Genomic DNA, 23,187 nt, shown 5'->3' on the forward strand with positions numbered 1-23,187 from the left:
GTATGATTGGGTTGTGCACACACACACAGATTTTTTTCCAGGCAGGGGGTTCTTCGCTTGACCAGTATGACATCAAAGGCTGTTTTATCCGTTTGGCTGTGCGTGACATCAAAATCCCCTCGAGTACTACCAACCCTGGACCCATTGCCCATGTTTTAGGAAGGGGATTTTCCTACGAGATACTAGATAGCATTTTTTGTTCTTCAATTACAATATGTCGAAGACGTTTCCCGTTACACTTTAAAGAGATTTAGAGGGGTTTGGATTTACTTATTAAGTTGTCACTGGTCCTTTCTGTTTTACCAATAGTGGATTAAGATACCGTACTCACATTGAGACATACACTCGCTCTGTGGAGATAAAACGTGTCTTTTGTGAAAATATTGCACTGTGATCCAGTTTCATACCATACAGTGAATGAATACTATTGAGTATAAACTGTATACTAATGTTAACAGTGCGCTATTTGGGAAATTAGTATACAACACGTGAATGCATTTTACTGATCTGTAATAATAACACCATATATCCAATTTAAAAGCATTTTTATCAGTATTAGTAATCATACTGACGTTTAGGTATACCTTTATTTTTGTCACTTATCTGATCACACTACTTCTAACACAAGTAACACTATGTTTTATGTTTTGGTTCAGTAGCAGTTAGTAATTTAAGAGATATTTAGTGGCAGTGTGTTCTCAAAAAACTGCCTTTTTCAATAAATAACCCCTGGAGAGGTCATTTAGTTAAAGAGGAGTAAAGTCCAGAACTAATGTGATTAAATGCTCTCCTGTTCTTTTAACCTGACCCCTGTCTAGTGATTCATGGGTTTGAGTAAAGAGAGCTTGTTCCATCATTTATCTTCTTAATGAAACCTTTTTATCATATACCCTGGATTCCTGATAATAAGCCTATCACATGCTGAAGCTTCATTCAACCAAGTCTCCAATCAGAGTCCAGCAAAGCCGGCGGCAGCTGTTGAGAGGCGCCATCCCGGGAATGTGACAAACAGGAGAAACACAAGTGGCAGTTGAGCCGTTTTCAGATGCATTATTCACACACAGTGGGTCTCTCTAGCACGCACACACGCACACACACACACAAACACACGCACAGGTCCACCTTTGGCCACAAGGTTAATGAACATCTGCTGTTGTGCATTTTAGAAGATGTATTAGTATGAAAGCCTACTGGTTACCAATGTCCTAACAAGTAACCTCTGTTCCTCTAAACAACACACTTACACCTCATTCATCGAGGATTTCAAAGTCAAATTGAATTTTTTTTCAATGTTGTGCTGCTTCTTGGTCAAAATAACTCTAATATTACTGATCAGATTGATCTGATTTCCGTGTGGCATGCTTAATATACTCGTATGTTTTATGGCAGGTATCTTCATATATATCACGCTATCCAGACTAATAAAAATAATAAATGGCAGAGAAAACTCCTCGGACTATCTTAAACATTTCTTATGAGGCTGCAAACCTCTCTTTTATAACAAACTTGTAAAATCACACAGAATGCACACATACCCGTTTTTTGTGAAGCCGAAAGCAGTCCATATCCTCAGATCCTACTCAAAATCCTGAACATTACAGCCATGAAATAAAAACTCCAGCAGCACTCAGTGTGTCTGCAGAGCTGGCTGAGCCAGCATACAGTATCCTACCACATCCTGTGTTTCTACACACACATGCTCAAATACACACACACACACACACACACACACACACACGGCTGTTCCCTTGACAGGACTGAGGGGAAAAGCAGACGAAATGAAGTCTTTGAAAGAGACGGTTCAACATTTAGCTTCACTGGATTAGCAGGAAAATAAAACCAGTCAGGAAACTTTGCCTGCGTATGAGGAGAGAAAAAAAAATCTGTGTGTGTATGCATATAAATATATATATATATATATGTGTGTGTGTGTGTGTGTGTGTGTGTGTGTGTGAGTAAGTGGGTGTACCATAGTCGGGCAGGGGGCAGCTGTTGCCGCCCAAAAAACACTTGTGTGACTGTTGCCTTGGCAACAGCACTGTCAGACTGGAGGTAATAAAAGAAGCATTTAAAGAGGTTAAAGCCCACAAAACACTCTCACTGTATGAAACTCCCACACTGTGAAACCCACAAACACATACTGTACATACCGAGAGATGATTCTGATTGAGAGCCATAAATTAACTCTTTCAGATGTCTAGACCGTCACAGGAAATCGAAAGTTAAAGCTCATTGTCTGTTCCAGTTTGATGAGTCAGATGGGAAAAAAAGGGTTGAGAGAAAAAAGAGGGCAGACAGTGGTGGAAGGAACACCAACCAGGACCCAGTGACCCGAAGACACAGCAAAACAACAAACAGCAAAGGTCAGAGAGAGCCAGAGAGAGGGTGTGTGTGTGTGTGTGTGTGTGTGTGTGTGTGTGTGTGTGTGTGTGTGTGTGTGTGTGTGTGTGTGTGTGTGTGTGTGTGTGTGTGGGTGTGTGTGTGGCCTTACCTCCACTATCTCTGTGCAGGCATGAGAGACGAGGTGATGCTTGTGCGGATCTATGACAGCCACCTGGACCAAAGCATTGGGCTTCCTGTCACCGCCTGAGGCCACCAGATCATTACAGGCTACAGAGAGGGGGGAGACGATGGAGGGAGGAGGGAGAAGAGGACAAGAATCAAGATGAGACGGTGGGATATAATCCTTTCTGATAACACATAAGTGACAAATAACGACACTGAGTGGGGAGAATGTGACGATAAATAAGACTGAAACAAGTTAAATAAACAGAAAAAAAGAGAAGAATGGCTAAGGAAGAGGATTTATAAACATCTCCCGTCAGATTAGATGTCATATGCATAAGCGCTAAAGAGCTGCATCACCACAAAGGAAAAAAATAGATAAATGTGCTGTCCTCACAACACAATAACAGTTTAAGGAAATAAATGATATATATATATATTAAGATAAAAATTCTCAGCAGTTTAAATGGCAATAGAATGTCCCCTGGCAGACAGATATCACCTTTATTAGGGCTTTCATTTCCGACAACAAAAGCAGCTCGTCACTCAGCTCCGCTGGCTTCCAAGGACAGGAAGGACTTTGCATCCCACAATTCCTTTATAGGAAACCAACGCTTCCTGGTTACGAATAGAAACTCCCCCCAACAAGATAAAACTCGCTGATCCCATCACTGCTAAACCGATGCATCTTTCTGTGTAAAAAACACCACTGTACTAAGACATTCGTGTTATCTCTTAAAAGTCGCATATACAGGAGTAAAGGTGAACTTTTGATCAAGTCAAAACATAAAAAGATGAAACATGTGCAGGAAAAATATGAATTTCTCTGGATAGTTTAAAAGATGTGACTCCTCTGTTCACGTCTGCTTCAAATAGAAGGCCAATAAAAACATCCAGCCTGATAACGAGTGAATGAGACTATATGGCTCTGCATTTATGCATTAATGAACATTTGTATACACTCAAGTCCATTAATGACATATTTGTGTTTAGTAACCTCCTTGGATCCTGTCCAAGAGCTGCATTCTATCTACCCAGCACAATTCTGGCATCTGAACAAAAACAACAGCTTAACACATTACTCTGCAGAAAAAAAAAGTCTGGATAATATTACTCAGTGGGTGAAAATCCTACTTTAAATACAGCAAGGGCAGAAGATTGCCTTTTTGTGTTCAGCTGCATCTTCATAGGCTCAATTTTAATGTTTAAGCAACTGAACAGCAACTAGAGATGAAAAGGGTTCTTGTTGAAGGAATTTTAAATGGTGTGAAGAGCGAGAATAAAGTAGAATAAATAAATGAAGGATTCAGTAGCAGGACACCAAAGGAATGCAGACCTTTTATTTCTCAGGTTTTAAGGTTTAAAGTGTTTTTTATCTGACTCTGAATGGTAAAATGTTTATTTTCCAATGTGCACCTGGAGAAAATGATCATTTCAAATAATACCTTATTGTAAGATGTAGATAGATAAATACATTGTCATTTTTTTCAATGACAGTAAAGCGTTTTGTGTGCTGCTTTTGTGTTGCTGAGGGCCGTGGGTTTTTTTTCGCTCTATGTGCACTGCCTGCTGGCAAACGATTGCGATACTTGAGATTTCAGGTAATTTATTTTCTCTTTAATTATCAACTATTGGGTAGCACCCATTCTGTGGTTGCCAAGCAACAATTAAAAATAAAACGACAAAGCAAACTGCAATAATGTTCAATCTGCAAAATGCGCTCTGTCTGAAGCCTTGGGCGTCCTTTGTACACACACACAGACACACAAAAAACTTGTATACATTCACCTAAAGCTAAGATGGAACCAGACATTTTCCAGCAAATCTATAGTGATTGTACTGTCAAGGTGACTGTCCTAGTGTTGATTTAACAACAACAACGATGCAAACAAAGCAGGAATTTGTCTGCAAGAAAGCAGGGGAATAAAAGACGCATTCAGCATACAAAATAAAAAGCTTTCTTTGTAATCGGTGGCTTTACTATTCCTTTTCAACCTATTATATGTGAAACTGGTAACACCAATTAAAATCAAAAACAGCAGAGAAACATTTGGATGAAGGTTGGCTGACACACTATAAAATATTCAAAAGGGTTCAATTAAAGAGAATGTTTGTATAGTCATTCAAAAAACATACTGAAAGATGTTTGAAACTTTTTCACAGAGAACAACGATTGTAAAATAAAATCTTAAGATTTAGACATTTGCTTTGAAACTCAGCAAGTGTCCAGAGGGCATCAGTGGATAGAAAACTGACCTCCGAGTGACGGAATAACGATGTTGAGTTGATTTCTTTTTAGTTGGTTAGGATCTAAACTAAATGGAGTCCCATGAGAATGTATGATTGATGCTAATTAAACTCCCATCTATTCCATTCCATGTGACAACTGCATTAGACTAACGCACATTCCCTGTTTCTCCAGGGTGTGTCTCGTAATGAGTCCCACTTAAGAAAAATTATCATAAAACATTTCATTTAGTGATACTAAATTGAAAAGTGCTTTATTGAAGCCATTAACTGTCTCTACATTTTTGGGTTAAGTTGGCGTTTTATCTGAGAATTGGGAAAAGAGTCTGGGAGTAAGTAGTGGCGCCACAGCAGGGGAGCAAAGAGTGATCATGAAGGGAATAACTTGGTTTAAACGGACTTCAGTGCATGCAGACATTCCAAGGCAAACCTAGAAACATGTATTACTGATGCTGTTCTGCTACTGATATAAAAAAAAGAGGGGAAGGCTGGTAGAAGAAACCCATTTGTTAACCAGACTTTAGTTTAGGTATTGTAGGGTTTTTATATTTTATGGATTTATTGCCCACATAAGCAGTTTTTACAGCAAAAGTACTTCAGTTTGTCATACTGTAAATATAATGATCCATTAGATCTGGCATCTAGGTTTCCTGTACGAAGATTGAAAACCCTTGGTGATTTGAACAGTGGCCATCTCATCTGTATGATTTTACCTTGGACGTCCTGGCTATAAAGCAGCATGACTGCACCTTGTAAGACCAAAAAAACACTTAGTGTCCTCAGAACTGGGATTAAGTTTTATTCAAGCAAGATAACATTCTCTAAAAAAGGAGACTTGGAACATACTTTTTGCATAAAGAAAGAAGAAAAAGGAAAATATTGGCCTGCAGGCAGCTGGGAAGGTGTGGACAATATGGTCTGTTTTTCAGCAACATTCAGTTTTTTTTCCTATCACAGCACACTCAATCAAGACAGCAGTCAATCTCTGAACCAATCAGCTATCTGTCTGATGACGGATGAGCCTCTGAGGGCAGGGGGCTATATTTCTGGGGTTCATGTGCAGATATCCGGGCCAAGACTTTCTTTTCCCTGTAGTCCCATATGCAACTTGAGATGCAGGACTGGAGTTGGAGTTGAGAGACAATGTGTACGACCGGATGGTTTTAAAAGGAACCAGTTAACAAGCTATTTTTAAACCAATACAAATTGGAATCATCGAGATTGCGTTTCGGCCAATGCCTTGCGAATGGACTATTTACCCATACCGAAAAGTTCTCCGATCCCATTCCCGTTCTGCATAATCTGTTTATAGAGAAAAGATAACGTTTAAACCAACATGTAAAATACTAATAATATCAAAATAATCCCTTGACAGCATTGGGACAGGTGACCAAAACTTCTCAAATGCAAGAAATCAATCACAGATCGTCTAAGAGCCAGATCATCAATCATTCAGGGAATATATTTGGCATTGTGATCCCCTTTAAACAATAATTGATTTAAAAAAAAAAAAAATGTATTGAACCCAAATCACAGGTGACCAATCAGGGTTAAAATCAGGTGTCATCCATGCCTGATCTGTCTGCCGTGCATATCTTACAGTGCAGCAGAGCTTGTGCATGTATTATCTCTTAGGGGCCATTCTGATTCCACATTCCCTTTCTCTCTTCAGGATCCTGGAGCCAGGTCTTTTGGACTCACATTAAAGGAGGCCCCTCACATTTGTTTATGCAGGAGGAAGGCTGAAGCAGAGGAGTTTGTGTTCCGGCACAAACCAAAACGAAGTAATGGAAATGTTTATTAGCACTGATGTTCATATAAAAAAACATCTGCGTGGCTGTGATCGGGGGTCTGTTGTGTCAACACTGTAGGTGCAAAAGATGTTTATGGACACGCATTGACACAAAGCTGAACATGCAATTGAAGCATGTGCTGCATGCGATGAAACACTGGAGGCCAAAAAGGTTTCCAAAGAGCCTGATCTCTTTTATTTCACTCTGTTTCATCATATCATCACCTCGTATAATTTTGTGGCTCTCCCTTTCTCTATATTTAAATTACACTGGTCCTTTTTTCTTGACACTATCATTATTTTTTTTTAAGACCTAAGATGAGATACTGCAGATGAGCTGCCCACTGTCCCCATCAGTCACCTCAGGGGACGTGTATCCGATTGGCCTGAGGGATCTTCTCCCCCCCGCTATACAGTTAACCACAGCCAGACTGGTGATTGAAATGGGACTGGGTGCCCAACAATGCATCACCAGGCTGGCTCTCTTACAGGGATATGACCCTCGGACTGACCCTCTGAGGTCAGAGCTATTATGATGCAGGGTGGAGGTGGCAAGAAAGGGAAATAAAGAAGGCGACAGAGCGAAAGGACACTGGAGTCCCTTAGAGAGGCATTTTGAGTTTGAGGAAGGAAGCCTGAGTGAGAGGGGAGATAATGAGGGAGTGACATGGGGGAGGAAAGAGGAGTACGGTCTATTAAAGAGAGAGAGATTCAAATAATGGATTGAGCGTAGGATAAAGTGACATTTGCAGATTTTTGCACATTTCTAAGTGAATTAAATGCCTTAGCTCAGGTGAGAATTAATTCAACAGTGACGTGACTCGCAATTTTAGTCAAGCGACAACTATTAAAGTATACTGAGACTGATTCATGAATTACCATAACAATTGAGCAATTGGAGTAATAATGTTTGCCAATCCTTGGAGGCTTCAATTACTATGCTGTATTTATTTTGTGTGATTGGAGTATGCTGAGCTCTTTCAAGATGAATTTGCTGGAAATTAGTTTTAATGCATTGGGCCTCTGAGACCCCACAATGAATCTAAATTCCATTTAATCTGAGGGGAGCCCTGGGAGTTGCCACAGGAGACAGGAATATATGCTCATCTCCAGAAGACGCTTATTCATCATGATAATTATTTCAACGCTTCAATTAATTTGACAACATTATTTGCATGTGCCGCCATTTGCACACCTGGTTGCCAGTTGGTCAGGGGAAAGCTGAGGGAAAATAGTGCACTTGCTGCAAAGTGCTGCTTATCAGTCATGTTGATTTATAAGATATTGACAAGCATATGATGTACTTTGATATAATGCCTGTAATTTGTTGCTTCATATGTGAATAGGACCTGTTTTAAAATGAATTGTGTATAATTCAAAGTGTATTTGTGAAGTTGACACTCGTAGCAAATTTGCATCCATTACTTCTGGATATTTATGCAACATTTATGAATATCATCTTTTCTTTGACTAATGACTTGAATATATTTCTAAACCTTATATCTTGTAACACTCCAGCTCAAACACAGTTGAGGAGTATTATAAATTCACTTTGGGAAAAAAATAAAATCTGTTTAAACTGCTGTAAAGAACCAAGACCATTTCTTGAGAAAGAACAAAAGACATCTTCCAGTCTTTGTAGGAATAAAAAGTCAGCTTTTACTTTTACTATGGTTAATCACAGCACAGACTTGGACCTGATTTTCAACATGTCCCGTCCATCATTTACACCGACACTCTGATAAAAGAACAAAAAACTTAAAAGGAGAGACAAGTGTATGAGATATTGAAAATTGAAATGTGCTAATGTTAAGTTCTTGTCTGTGCAGGCAGAAACTAGTGTGACATAGTGTATGAATGTGCATAACTTTATGTACACTGTCAACACATCTGTACTGGGCACTTTTTAGACACGTGTTTCCCTGCTGCAAGTTTTTGAAGCAAAGCAGCACTTGGCAGTCATAACATGATAAATGATTAAGTCCTAGTTTAATCAATATTTCTTCTCATCCAAAAGCTGAAATATAAACAGAAATATTCTCAGAGCAAAGGATTTACAGCTTTAAATACCTTGGTAAGTATCTTAACTAACAGTAGCATGCAGAATATTTAAATGTATCCAGTGAGCATGTTTGTTTATAGCTTATATTTTGGGTAGATACGACCTCTTCCCATTAGATTTTTATGACACTGTGTCAAAACAAAACAAGACACTCAAATCCCATTATTTTTGGTTTGTAAAATAAGTCCTTGGCTGCAGTAGTACCATCCAGCATGTGGTGAGCCTGACAAGAGGTTGTCCACTGTGTTCTACATTGTACATGTGCAGAAGTAAGGACAAAATGCTTCAGTCTCTTTTTATAGTCCATGTGGGCTTAGAGGCTTTATATGGTATGCTTTTTAATAACTGGTCATATTGTTAAGCTTTAATCGATAACTGAAATATTGCATTGACCGCAGCAAAGACCACAGAATGATCTGCTGACAGAATAAGTGAATGTGTGTGAATTTTCTTTTGTTTAAAAGAGGCACTCCAATGATTTGCTCTTACACTTCAATATAATTGGGAGACACACAATAGACAGATTGAAAAAAGAATCATGCTGACATTATGATTTTTGTACTGAGTCACACTCCAAAGACATTTCCCAGAGTGCAACTAGATAGCAAATTTACTTTAACCCTCCTTGTACCCTCAAAAGTTCTAATATCAAAACTCAGAGCATGCTTGATAAAGCAACAAACAACTATTTGCTATATAAAGATTTAGTGAAGTAATGTCTACCTGAGAAGAGAATGAGGTCACTCTCCCTCCGTGTGTGTTGTCACCCGAGCTTCTCTGTTCTTTGTTCACATAACAGTACTGTCTGTGCTTATTTTTAGTGCAGGTGCATGCATGCATGTGAGCGCTCCCAACTGGCCAGCCCACAGCCACTGCTCTGCCAGGGGCTCATAGGGCCATAAGGCTGATAACGCCGCCCCAACAGACGCCGTTGTCATGGAAGCGTAGCACCCACCCTCCGTTTCCCTCTTATGTAAACATTGCATTGTTAGCCACGTTAGCTGCTTGCCAACGGACTCAGCCATTGCCATGTTGAGAGCAGTTGAGAAGCAATAGCAATGCTCACAATTACGTAAATAGGTCCATAATAGCCACTTCTTTCCACACCTACAGTTTGAACCGCCAAATGTATTTTGAAGGGGCACTCGACTGATTTTTTTTTTTTTTTGACACGTCACTCTTACCACTCAGAGTTTGAATGTAGCCGTTTAATCTTCTCTGTGGCTCCAGAGCGAGCTTTCTATTACCGTCTAAAAGCCGCCTTACACCGCCAAATACCATATTTGTCTATAGTGATGCAATTAAGATGTTAATTAGCTGCAAAGTTAATTGTGGATTGAGGCTCACCAATCCTCTACACACAAACACAGGGCCATGTGCACAGGATTAACAATCAATAATTACTCCTTACACTCAGGTCCCTGTTGGTACGGAGTGTTAACAGGGACTAAAAAAAAAATAACCACAGCACATTGTATTGCTTATATTTGAAGAACTGAATGGCCTTCCTCCATAATGTAACGACATGCTCCAAAACAGATTACCCAGACTTCTAAGTAATCTGGCACTGGTCTATACTGATGGTCAAGTGAAGCTGCCTTTGGTTTTTGTGCTCCTACTGTAGTTGCTGAAAATAACCTCACTGAGTGCTTCCTTCAAAAGCATTTCTTTTTCCTGTTGCCTTTCAATAATTAGTATTGACTGCCTGTGGGCTGTCAGACTCAGGTTCTGATTCACTCCTGTCTGCTTGTGAATGGTTGTTTATTTTTTCTCTGTCCATTACATTTTTCATTTTATCCACACTGAGCCTCTCATTGGGTATTAATAGTGTTTCCTGATTCAAGTTTGACTTCGATCTATAGTTTCTAAGTAAGTAGCTGGCTAGCTGCTGAGCCCTCATAGCGGCTGTAGGGGATTGTGATTCACAGTAGGATGAATGCACGGTTACGGTTCTTTTTGTTATTAACAACATTAGCACCATTATATTTTTCTTGGAAAAGAATAACACATGCTGAGGTTTTAAACATGTAGCTTCCTTCCCGAGCTTAAAGGTAATTTGCATATATTTTATCAAGATACATGTTAAAAACAAAATATGCATATATAATACCAAAATAAAAGATGTACTGTACATTGAGCACACATTGAACCAGGGCAATTAAATATGGGCATGGTTGTTCTCTGTGCCAGCTGTCAGCTGTATTTTCTACCATGACATGTATGACATGATATTTTACATTTATTATTTTTACAAATATAATTTTCTATTTAAGAGCAAAAGCTAAACCTACAGTAACATTTGAGTAGAAATTAAAATAGAAAGAACATTTACAAAATAGAGCAAGAATTACAAAGGCTCTACTGGATTTTTTTTTTTCACAGAATATGCCTGTATCCACTATGTGTGCACATACAGACCAAGTTGTGTGCACTAATGACTCTCCTACTTAGCCCCGAAGAGTCTCTATATAAGAGAACTCTGATGGCATGTCTTTATGACTCGCTGTAATTTTGCCCTCCATATCATGGCAATGGAGCTATTCAATGCCATTATATGCAGATGCCAGATGCAATGGAGTGTTCATGAGGTATCAACGTGCGGTTGCAGTTTAAACACATTGAAAACTGTTTTAATGGTCATAAGACATACTGAGCACTGGCAAGGCCTGGAGGTCATGAAGTGACATAAGGAAGGACACGTTTGTGCAATAATTATATCTCCTAATACTATTGAGATGAAATACAAAATTGTAGCCACATTAATGGCTATATGTCTGGCCATATCTGTATTCGGTCAATAATATTTGGATTTTCACTTCAGGAATCTTGACCTGAGCCACAATGAAACATCTCAAAATAGAATTCCAACATCTTAGTTGCATGAAAAATGAATGAGGCCATCTCCACGAAAAGTTTAAAAGGATCCACTTGCTGTTCTGCCTCAATATTTTCTCTGTGCCTCTTACATGTTGTCCCTTCTAACCACACTCAGGGTGTGTGTATGTGTCAGCATTGAGAAAGATTAAGGATGTCGACAGATATGCCACTAATTCTGACTTCTGCATTAGCGTGACTGTCAGCATGTGTCTGTTTGTTGGTGTGTGTTCACAACAGTTACAATTGGATTTATTTTAGCCAAGGGGCCGGATCGTCCATAAACCTTCGCCGTGTTTCTGGACCAGGGAGGAGAGATTCGACACTACAAGAAGAGTGAAACCATGCAAGTGAGTCCATGTGTCCTTTATCTAATACGCTTACAAGGACGCCAAGAAAGTGGGGGATATTCTCAAAATGACCCTTGAATCACAGAGTAAACACAGGACTTACCGAGGATGAACTCCACCTGAGGCAGCTTGGGTGTTAGAAAAACACCTAAGAGAGAGAGAGAGAGAGAGAGAGAGAGAGAGAGAAAGAGAGAGAGAAAGAGAGAGTGGGGGATAAAAGTAAACATTAGGACAAAGGAATAAAACAAAGGAATAACACATAATGAAAGTGAATCAGAACTTTGACTATTGCCGTTGAACACTTGAAATGATGAAGGTATTTGCAAAATGTTAACCATACTTTGGTGTTTAATTTTTACCTTTTTACTTAAGATTTCATTAAACTTGTTTTTTTCCTTCTCTTTTACAAAATGTAACAAAACACTGGCAACAAGGAAGATCTTGGGTAAATAATAATTATTAATAAAAAAAAGTCGAAACCCTAAGACATTCAATTTACAAAAAATTATTTAGAATTTGCTTTTGCTAGCAGTTAACTGTTAATGGTTAGCATGTTTTCCTTCCTTTTCCTTTTGACTTTCTGATTAATCCACTAGCTGTTTGAGCACTAACGAAGTGTTCCTCCATTTCAACTGAAAAGGGATAACCACATTGCCCATAGACACAGACTTTAAAAGTAGACTAAGGGGCTGATATCTGATCCTTTTTCACCAATGTGGCACCTCTGCGTAGACAGAATCATAATCAGCAAAAAAACAAATCTTCAGAGATGTTATTCTAAAATGCCAGGAGCACGACAGGATCCAAACATGCCACAGTGATGGGTGAAACTGTTTATGTTAGATTATACAAACACACTGCATTCTTTAAGGAGTGTCAGAACGAGAGACTCTAAGTATCCATTGTCCTTGAGGGCTTATGCCATAATGATGAGTCGAGCACTGACTGCTTGTATCATCCGTCACCAACTCCGTCTCACATTCATCATTCTCCCAGTGTGACACACAGCCATTCAAACAGCAAACAGATGAAACACCTGCACGATGGTGCAACACATAGCTGGGCCCTAAACCACTAAATGTCGCTCTGCTCTTCCCGGGGTGCTGGGACACAATTGGCCTCTCTAAGGCTCATCAACCCCACTAATGGGCCATGGATACTCGATGCCCACTGATGTATGGGAGCCACACTACTTTAGGTAATAGTCATTTTATATAATGAGGATCCTTCACTAAAAATGATTTACTTTGCTTTATAATTAGTTCAGTCACCACCCTTTCGTGGCAGCTTTTATGTCAAGCCGGGTCAATTTATTTGTAAAGCCTTTCATCACACTTCAAGGTATTTGCAGAGAACATGTCCACTTAGATCTGAGTCAACAACATTCACACACAACAAAATGATGCAACATTTAGGTAAGAAACGGTGGAAGACAAGATTTCATGTTGGGAAGACCTGCCTGTCCTAAAATGATACATCCAACCACTGACCCTCTATCATCTGTGTAATTAGCGGTTGTTAAACCGTTGTTCTCCTGGGATCTTACAGTCATAAAGAAAGAAAAAATGTTGAACTTAAAATAAAAAGGTTTTATATTCCTATAAGATAAGATAAGATAAGATAATCCTTTATTAGTCCCGCAGCGGGGAAATTTGCAGACTTACAACAGCGTAGAGTAAAGTGCACACAAGAGACATAGTAGAAGAAGACAAGCTAAAAATAAAAAATAAAAAATGAAAAATAAAAATAAACAAGTATTATAAATAAGCAATAAAAAAAAAACAGTAGAAAAAACAACAATAACTGAAATATTATATTTACAGACAGAGAAAAAAACAACAACTATTTTAACTATTTTTAACTTTTTTAACTATTATTGCACAGTGTAATGTGTAATGTATTGCACAGGTTTTTATTGTCATGAAATTATTATTGTCATGTGGTCATGTGGTCTGCTGGGAGCAGAGTTGGTTGTGCAGCCTGACAGCAGCAGGAAGGAAGGACCTGCGGTACCTCTCCTTCACACACCTTCTTCTATGAGCTCCTTCTATGAGCTTCCTACTGAACCCCAGTTGTACTTATACATAAGATCCAGATACATGCTGATAACAAACAATCCCCAACTGCTAGTGACAGTATAAAGGTGATTCTGTACAAAATCTCAGATTTAATACATGACTTGGTGCTGTTGTTTCCAACTTTGAGGGACAAATGTAGAGCTTTTCAAGATCACAGCAAAGTAATTCAAAGCTGAAGTCAAAATTTGAATCTAGTTAGTTGGTCTTGGACATTGTTGGATTTTTTTTAAACAGTATTCAAAGCTTCTCCTTGGAATTAACATTTCATTTTATGCACAATTTCAACTGACTGACTGACTTAATTGTACTTATTTATACCATTGAATAACATGTTCATTTTCTCAATTAAAATCAATCATGTCATTTTTTTAAGATCATTAATCACAAATTGCTTTGTGAATTAGGTAATTGGAAAATTGGAGTTTTGGATTAATCTTGCTAGAATTGAAAGATGGTTTGATAAAATCTAACCAAATATTCAAAAGTTTCAGTTCTTTTTCAACAGTATCCTAAAAGTTGTTTCAAATTCTGACCACGATCAAACTCTTTGGACTGATTATTTTTTAATTAATTGAAAGACAAACAACGATACAGGGTTTGCTAATTAATGAGTAGCGTACTTAATGACGGGACTCATTAGCGTTACTCCTTATCCTCCTGAGAGTCACTTGTCTACAAAGGATGAGAAAGACCAAATGCAGGGCTCTTGATAATAAAGACAGGAAACTTTCAGTGCATGTCTAAATTCAGCAAATAAGGACTCTGATTTGCATTTATATAGTGCCTTTCTAGTATTCCAACCACTCGAAGCGCTTTACCCTGGACGATCACCCGCTCTTACCCCTGAGCCAGTCGCCCCCTAATGAGTTGACAAAATTGTAAGTAAAATCTCAATTTGCTGGTTTTTAGAAAGTGTCAGTGAATTTAGCTTGTCAGCTGCTGTCAGGGAAGGCTACATTTGAATAAACAGGCTTATGCAAACTTGGCGTAATATCTGTTATGCATACAAGTAGAGTAACCTTCTAATTAGTCAAGTGCACACAGGAAAGTTTATACACACACACACGCACACGCACACACACACACACACACACACACACACACACACACACACACACACACACACACACACACACACACGCACACGCACACACACACACACACACACACGCCAATTATGTACGTAAATACACTTTCTGTGTCGCTATCTGGTTTTCACATTACTTTCATCTTCAACCCGTTCCTCGGGGGTCATGTCTTCTCATGTTATCACCATCAAGGCTTCCTTGTGAGTGTTGATGAGACTTTAATAAGCCTGGATGACACTTTCTGTGGCGGCAACGGAGAGTCCTTTAGCTAGGTGGGCTGAAGCAGTGCCAGCTGTTTGGGGCTTGTCTCTGGTGCCATCATAAGGGACTGTCACTTGAACGGCCCAGTTACTTTGGATGACTCCATCTGTGCCCGACACCAACTTATCTAGTGGTGGTGGTGATAGAACGCAGTGGAAAATACCTTTGCTTTACTCCTTATCTGTATTCAATTAGTTCTGCAGAGTCTGGGTCTGATATGTGTTGGGGATACCGATCATGAGAATAGCCTGCACACGTGGCAAAGCAACTAGATATGCTTGATAGTGAAGGAAGATTGGAGTTAAAGGATGTCTGAATTTCAGCGCACGTGTGAAGTATTTAAAGAAGGATCAGGCCAGATGCATTGATTATAAGACAGCACAGGTTACATTATGTTACGTCCTTGACAAAGCATATATGAAATTAAGTGGAAACTGTTGTTTTCATGTTCACAACAACTCAAATTCCACATACGCAAAATCATGGACAACTTATGTGTACACAATCAGAGGACAGGACACCTGTTATGTAAACTGTGACACCATTCTTGTCTTGGAGCAGCGAACACACCACATGTCATTAACCTCTCGGTGAGAATCCAGCTGACCAAAACAAATACTGAAAGTCTAATTACAATAATTAGCCCTCACACGGGGAAAAGGTCAGGCACCTGTACCGTCCGTCTCAATCACATCTCTTTTTAGCACGTGGAGCTCACAGGTGATCCAGCTCCAATGTGCGGATAAGTATGTGCAGAGAAGTGGAACAGGTGTGGTATTTAAAATCGATATCCGCTGGCATTATGAATATGGTAATAAGCTCAGCAAGGTGGCAGGCAGGCAGGCGGCACATGCAGATGTGACTCCCCGAGGGGGCCCGAAGCAAATGAGGTGTGCCCGCCCGCTATACTGCAGTTTCATCTGGCTCTAGAAATAACAGCACAGCCCCACTGTAGCTCCAATCTATCATCCCCGTCTGCGGGAGGTATCAGTGGGGAAAAGCCACGCTGAAGGGAGGGGAGAGAGTCAATTCTTTGGATGTGTGCAGACTACGGGATTTCTCCGGGATGACAAAGTTTATTAATGAACAGGAAACTTAAATTGTCCTTCTTGCAGATGATCATTTAACCCTCTTCCCTTCTCATTGCCCCGCTTCCTCACCCTCAGCACAGTGTGATATCCACTCACTAGCTTCTAGCAGATTCTCTGAGGAGGAATGAAAGTAGGAAATTGTTGGGGCGAGTGCGCACACAGATACCTCATGGGATTTCTCCTTATTCCTGACTCCACAAAAAATAATTGTGGAAAAGCTCCCAAATACAGCCCGTCGCTGCTCCGGTCCCCATCATGTGCTTCCAGCTCAGCTAAGAAAATCAGGCAATTTCCAAAAAGGGCTTTGATAAACCCCCTCGCAGTGGGTATAGCACACATTCTTAATCACTCCTACTTATCCTCTTCATGAATAGATATTACATGTAAGGGCCTATGCCTATGAACAAATCCTGTTTATATTTTGAATATCATTTACTGTGGATTTAGAGATGATATTAATAATTCACTTATGTGGATGGCTCACCATGGGATTTTATATTTCAGAGATATATAACTGTCCAACGCTCAATAAACCAGTTCAAAACCGACCTCACATCACACGCACACTCACTGCAATCTTTCTTTCTCTCCTGCCTCTCCTTGCCAATCTAACCCTCCGCCGCTCTTCTCTGATCTGTAGTTTAAATTGCCTAAAACAACACCTGCACATCCTTTCTGATGATTCATTAGCCGGGCTAACATATCGCTAACACGACTGATGTTTGCACAAACAGGCATCCTATTAGGACAAGTGGTGCTGAATGGGAGAGTGAGTTATCGTCACATTACTGCCCTGGGAGATTGAGAGGGGACAGATGGTTTTGTTGCCAGCGTTTAATGAAGTGTTGTGAATCAGTTGGGTGCACTGAGGAGGTCTCCACTGTCACGTCGATGGCAGATGTAGCGCGTGGGGTTAACAAGGGCACGGGGTAAGACATTTTGCCTCCTGATGTCAAACATTGTGCAATGAAAACGTCATCACTTACATAAGAGCTTTTCTTTGAGAACACACATGCGCTGTTCTGTGAACATTCTGTTATGAATAGTTAATGGGTACAAATTTTACACCTTATGGTGGGGAGTTAAATGCCAACTCAGTCCCACCTTAATAACTACTGAACAGCACCTGTCAAGAAGGAGGAGATAAACTATTTCACCTTGCGACTGATAATGTGGGGCTGTCAACTTGTCTTTTGAGCCAAACATGGTAATTGTGTGCTTTGCTCTTTCCTTTTTGTCTCCCAGGATGCTTGAGGAAAACAAAACAGAAGTACAGAGAGGTGTTTGTCGTCACTGTTATACTCCCACACCTGTCAGATGTCGTCCCTGAACTGTGACTGTGTGATTTTATAGTGAGGGTTCGCAATCAGGTCATAACTGTAAGAGAATGAGCATGTGTGTGGCTGTGTGCCAGTGAGCATGCATGATAACGTCTGTGCATATGTATATTTATGTGAGGATGCACTGGTGTGTACATGTTTAGTTATATCCTTATGTGTGTGTGTGTGTTGGCATGTCTGTAACTGTGGATGTAAGCTGGTTCAGTGTGTATTTGTGTGGTTCGAGGCAAAGGAGACAATGCATCGTGAATTGCACTTTCATTCCTCTTTGTACGCCTCCATTTACTTATCCCCATGGGGAAGACGATGGTGTTGAGCTTGCATGCCAATGCGAATGCTTAGCGACGCTGCATGCAGTGTCTGTCCTTTTGGTGAGCGAAGGTATTAAACTTGGAGAGCAGGCTTTGTGGCATCACTGATATGGCTAATCTCTTTAGCGTTCTCCTGTTGTGATGGGCACTGAGACATCTAGTTTGCCTCTGCCAGTGCTCATTAGAGACAACACATTCAGGCTGTATGGAATTTGACTGCAGTACGAAAAAAAAAAAAAAAAAAAAAGGAAAGCGGACACACACATGCACACAGGAACACACGCAGACAGACACATGCATGCACACACACCACACAGGCACCTGTGTACAAACAGACATGAGAATTTCTGGACATGTCAACAAAGCGTGTTTTCCATACTTCAAACTCTGCAGTGAATCTAATTAAATGTTACCCAAATCAGGTGAGTGATCTCCGACATGATCGACCACATTCTATCATCAGTTTGTGATTTTAATTCAACCACACTGCAAGAACCTAACGCTTAATTGGAAACCTGTAGAAAGGCAGCTACGAAGTTTCAAAATCAATTCTCTAGAATAATCTGTGGAGACGTGTGACTATTCAATTATCAACATGACATTTCTACGAATAATTGCTAGTACTCCAGTATCAACAGACTGCAGTGTTTTTGTGTTAAAAAGATGTCATCATTTTCATCACTCACCTGTGAACACTTTATTTTAATGACATATATCATTAATGTTCTTTTGTAATAACTGCAACAATGTGACCCTGAGACATCAGCTATCCAACACAAAGACGCTCCACAGAATTCAGTTATTCAGTGATTATTGATCATCGTGCGTTTAAAAATCTCTCTCTCTCCATCCCTCCCACACACACACACACACACACACACACACACACACACACACACACACACACACACACACACACACACACACACACACACACACACACACACACACACACACACACACACACACACTTTCTGTATGTGTGTTTGTTTGAGCGAGAGAGATAACCACTGCAAACACAAATAGAGGGGAATTATTCAAAAACTAAGCATCATTGAGACACGCATGTATGAAAAACGTGTTATACTGCACAGGAGCAAGAATCAATTCTAACAGCAGACAAGGTGGTTAAAGAGTTTAACTGGATGAGGAAGACAGAGGAGATAGCTAGAGGAGACAGATGAAGAGACAAGACAGGCAACACGGTGCAGGCAGCTCACCGGCAGCGGTCAGTCCTTCAGGGTTGGCACTCAGCTCCTTCATGTCAACCATGCAGTGTCCCAGTTGTTGGGTGCCGTCCTCCATCTGTCCAGCGTGCCCCCGGGTTCTCCTTCCTCCTCCTCCTCCTCCTCCGCCTCTCCTACCTCCTCCACGAAACACCACAGTCCAGTCCAGTTCCCCGGCTCACACGCAGCCCTGCCAAGCGGAAAAGCTGTCACAAAGATAGCAATCCGCTCGCCTCGCGTTTCTCGCTGCCTCACAGCGCGGCGCTCCCTGGCAGCATTAGAGATGCCTTTTTGGAAACTAATACGGAAGAGAGGGGACCAGCGAGGAACCTGGAGCGGCAGCGGGAGGGAGGGAGAGGGAGGGAGGGGGGAGAGAGAGAGAGAGAGAACAGGAGAGAGAGGGGAAGGGAGGAGTGATGAGGGAGTGAGAGTCAGAATGAAAGAGAAAGCGGGACAGAATTGATGTTATGTGCGATACACAGCTCTATCCATCAATCTTCAGGCTGTCGGGGGGCACCTCGGCCAGACTGCACAGCCAGAAAGACACAACTCTGCCGCTCTCTTTCTTTCCTTATCTCCTCTCACTGCGCAGCCAATGCTGCATCCAGACACGGCAGCAGGGGTCCCTCTGATTTCTGACATCCGACTAACCCCCCCCCCCCCCCAGCCTCCTCTCGCCTCTCCACCAAACCTTCCTTTGCCTTTTTCAGCAGCAGAAACAATTAATAAGATTCTGACTGCTGAGCTCCATACGGTGAAGCCAGCATCGTGCAGCATGTGATTTTGAAAGTTACATATGGTGGAGAGGGAGGGGATGGAAAGAAGGGGTAGAAGGTGATAGAGAATTCACAGTACAGTGGTAGTTTTTTTTTTGTATAGTGTAATGTAATTGCTGAATATTGCTCAAAATGTTAACTTTACTGCAGGATTAAATCAACAGGTTAAACGGAGAAAGTGACAGAGATAATTGATGTTTCTTGTGTTGTTAAGACTAAATGTAACTGCATCACAGTGAACCACTGGGCTGGAAAATCTGAAAATATTTGCAAAATGTTCTGCAAAAGATTTTGCTCTAATCAGCGATCATATATAATGAAGAGCAGAATGCAGCTCTCTTCCTCGGTGTCTTTATTTGCTGCCTTCGCCGGCTCTCCACCCACTCTCACTGTGAAGGTTATTGTTAGTTATTTGGCCACCAAGGCCATGATGCTTCACTAAAAATCAATGTTAATTTATACCCTGCAGAATGGAAAAGGTATTGTGGTCTGAGCTAAAGCTCAATAATGACACAGAGGGCAGCAGCCTCAAACTCCTAAAAGAGGTAAACACCGAGAAAATGTAATATGGAACATGTAGCATCACCGAACTGCAAACAGGATAAACAAAAGGTGATAACGACTGAATTTCAATCTTTTAAAAACAATTATTTCGGTGTTACTTGCATTTCATGGTTGTCTTTTAATGAGTTTTCTGTGTATATGAGCTACAAAGAAACTTAGCACGAACCTTGGATAGACCTGACCCCTCCAACTATGAGCATGACCCATGCAAGAATACAAACAATTTCCATGGCAAGGACACAAAATATTTTGTACATGGCGACAGAAAACACAACATTTTCACACAATCGCAATTTTGTTTTAGCTCATTGACAATAAAATGCCAACGAGTGAGTATTTGTTTTCATACAGCATGCATTTTTTTCAATGCTGCTGTATTTGAAAGCCTTCCTTTGCCTTTGTTATATAAAGCTGACTCTAAGAGATACCACAAGATTTACAATGTACATCTAATCTAACATTATTCATAGGGGTTGTTAGAGATTGTGTCTCCCATAACAGAGTACGTTCAATAAAACCCCAGAATAAGGCTTTGACTTGTTTACAACTACAGTTTTGAGGGCAACGATTAGTATTTCTTTCTTTGTTAAACAACTGGTTGAACGTGAAGATATTTTTTAGATTGTCAGAAACCTCAAACGATCTAATCAGCCTTTAAAAAAAACAGTTCTGGTCGAGCCCAAGAAGCAAGCCACGCGGGCCAAAGAGCCACGTTGAGCTCATGTGTTTTCTTGAGGCGGCTGGTCTGGATCGGGGTTGGTGCCAAAAACCTAAATGAAGATAAATTGGTCCCTGCAGGAGCAATAAGACAGAAGATGAATCCACTTTGCACAAGGAGGTTTCTTCTTCACATCCTACTACTCTCTCCATCCTTATCCCTTCATCCCACTAGTGCCCCATTTTCCTTGTTTTCCACCCCCTTTACTCCCTAAAACCATCAAGATGAATGTCGTCTTCTTCTGTTTTAATGAAAATGTGGTGCACACACCTACACAAAAACGCAACCGTGCGTGCGTGTTTCGCACAAACAAACACACTCACACACACACAAAAGCACAGCAGAGACAACAGGTCTGTGGAGTGATCCATTAACATTCTAATACGTTTCTTTTTAAAGGCGACATATGTTGTCTTATTAAGGCCTGACTGATAGAGGGGGCTGGAGAAAATCAATAGACATTGCACTACAGATGGAGAACAGTACAAGTACACTGACAAGAAAATAAACATGCCCTTTTTAGCTATTCGGCCCCAAAGCCTGCAGAATGGATCCTCACATTTACCCATTCCAATAGCACTTGAGACTTTAGAATTTGTGATACACTCCTTCACAGTATTAACTAAACATAGCCGATAGCTTGATTCACGGCTGAATCTGGCGTGCATGTTAACTCCGCCTGGGTTACACAGCTGAAGTGCAGTAAAAACCACAGTAAGAACTATGAAATACACACTGTGGTCAAAAATGAGCAGGGCAGAAAATTTGCTCTGGGCACTCTCTGGCCTCAACAAAACCAAGGTCTTAAATCCCTGCACATGAAATTATGCAGATATTGATTTGGGTTTGCTATCACATGGATTTGCAATTTGTTTTGCTGAATTTTTAACATCTATTGTGCATTAATGTTTTATTTGCGGTTACAGAAAACAGCATGCTGAATGTGGGTTCGCCACAAGGACCAAAAACATCTAAGTATTCAGGCTCCCCCTGCTGAGTACTCTCTTTGAATTTATCTTGTTTGTGCCATGCATTTCTGAAACGGCAGAAGAAGACACTGCACGCCTCGAGTGACAACACAAGCAAAAACCACAAGTTAAAAGACTGAAAGATCAGTCTTTTACAATATATTGTAAGTAACAAGTTACAATGTTAAGTAAAGATTTTCGTAGTTACAGGTCTGTGCAGTGTCTCTATTTTCATCTGAAAACAATACTGACCTAAACATATGTTCATTGAACAGGTGTTCAGTTGTTGTAATTGCATCTGTTGTCCATACCGGCAATAATGATCGGGGACAACACAGCCACAGTCCTCGTTCAGTGCAAAATATGAAGCTAATATGAGGCTTCAGCATTCTGAATAAGATGAATTAAGGGGGTTAACTTTAAAGTCCCGCTTTGTGTTAATATCCTACTGAAAAACAATATAAATGGAAGCACAAAGAGGGAAATTTAGAGGAAAAAGAGACTGTAACTTTAGCTTAATTTTAAAATGTATTGAAGCACAAATTTAGGACTGTGCATTTTTTCTCCCATTACTTTCCAATTATATAACATTTCAATATCTAATGTCTTTGCCACCAGTATAGACACGTGGAACAATCACAGCAACCTTTAAAAAAGGTACACATGGGTGTTCAAATATTGTATTGAAATAAACTTGTAATAATGTGAACAGATCACTGTTAGTAAACTCACAGTTTGTTGACCAAGCAAGATTAACAAAACAAGAACAGTGTATAAACGGTATTTGTGGAGCATATGCTATATAGAGTGCATGTATATATATATATATATATATATATATATATATATATATATATATATATATATATATATATATATATATATACACACACACACGCTGCAGTGTTTCTGTCCATGCATCATTATCTGTATTCA

The 23,187-nt window shown here is 40.2% G+C and overlaps 1 protein-coding gene and 1 long non-coding RNA gene across 3 annotated transcripts in view; both read right to left on the reverse strand.

The window, feature by feature from the left end:
- inpp4b (inositol polyphosphate-4-phosphatase type II B) overlaps positions 1-19,341 on the reverse strand; it is a 129,112-nt gene extending 109,771 nt beyond the window's left edge. The window contains exons 1-3 of one of the 2 annotated variants that reach the window (XM_054605298.1): positions 19,220-19,338; positions 11,934-11,978; positions 2,492-2,610 (exon numbers count right to left, since the gene is read on the reverse strand). In XM_054605298.1, the coding sequence (XP_054461273.1) occupies positions 2,492-2,610; positions 11,934-11,978; positions 19,220-19,304 (249 nt within the window). In that variant the 5' untranslated portion in view covers positions 19,305-19,338. Of the gene's footprint in view, positions 1-2,491; positions 2,611-11,933; positions 11,979-19,219 lie in introns of both variants that reach the window. The other variant, XM_054605297.1, reaches the window with a different exon arrangement.
- Positions 19,342-19,375: 34 nt separating this feature from the next.
- The window catches only part of LOC129096497 (uncharacterized), an 82,078-nt gene continuing 78,266 nt past the window's right edge, over positions 19,376-23,187 (reverse strand). Inside the window, exon 3 of the long non-coding RNA XR_008531432.1 lies at positions 19,376-19,555. This is a non-coding gene — a long non-coding RNA (uncharacterized LOC129096497). The remainder of the gene's footprint in view (positions 19,556-23,187) is intronic.

This window comes from Anoplopoma fimbria, chromosome 9, assembly GCF_027596085.1.
Source record: "Anoplopoma fimbria isolate UVic2021 breed Golden Eagle Sablefish chromosome 9, Afim_UVic_2022, whole genome shotgun sequence".
Taxonomy (NCBI): Eukaryota; Metazoa; Chordata; class Actinopteri; order Perciformes; family Anoplopomatidae; genus Anoplopoma; species Anoplopoma fimbria.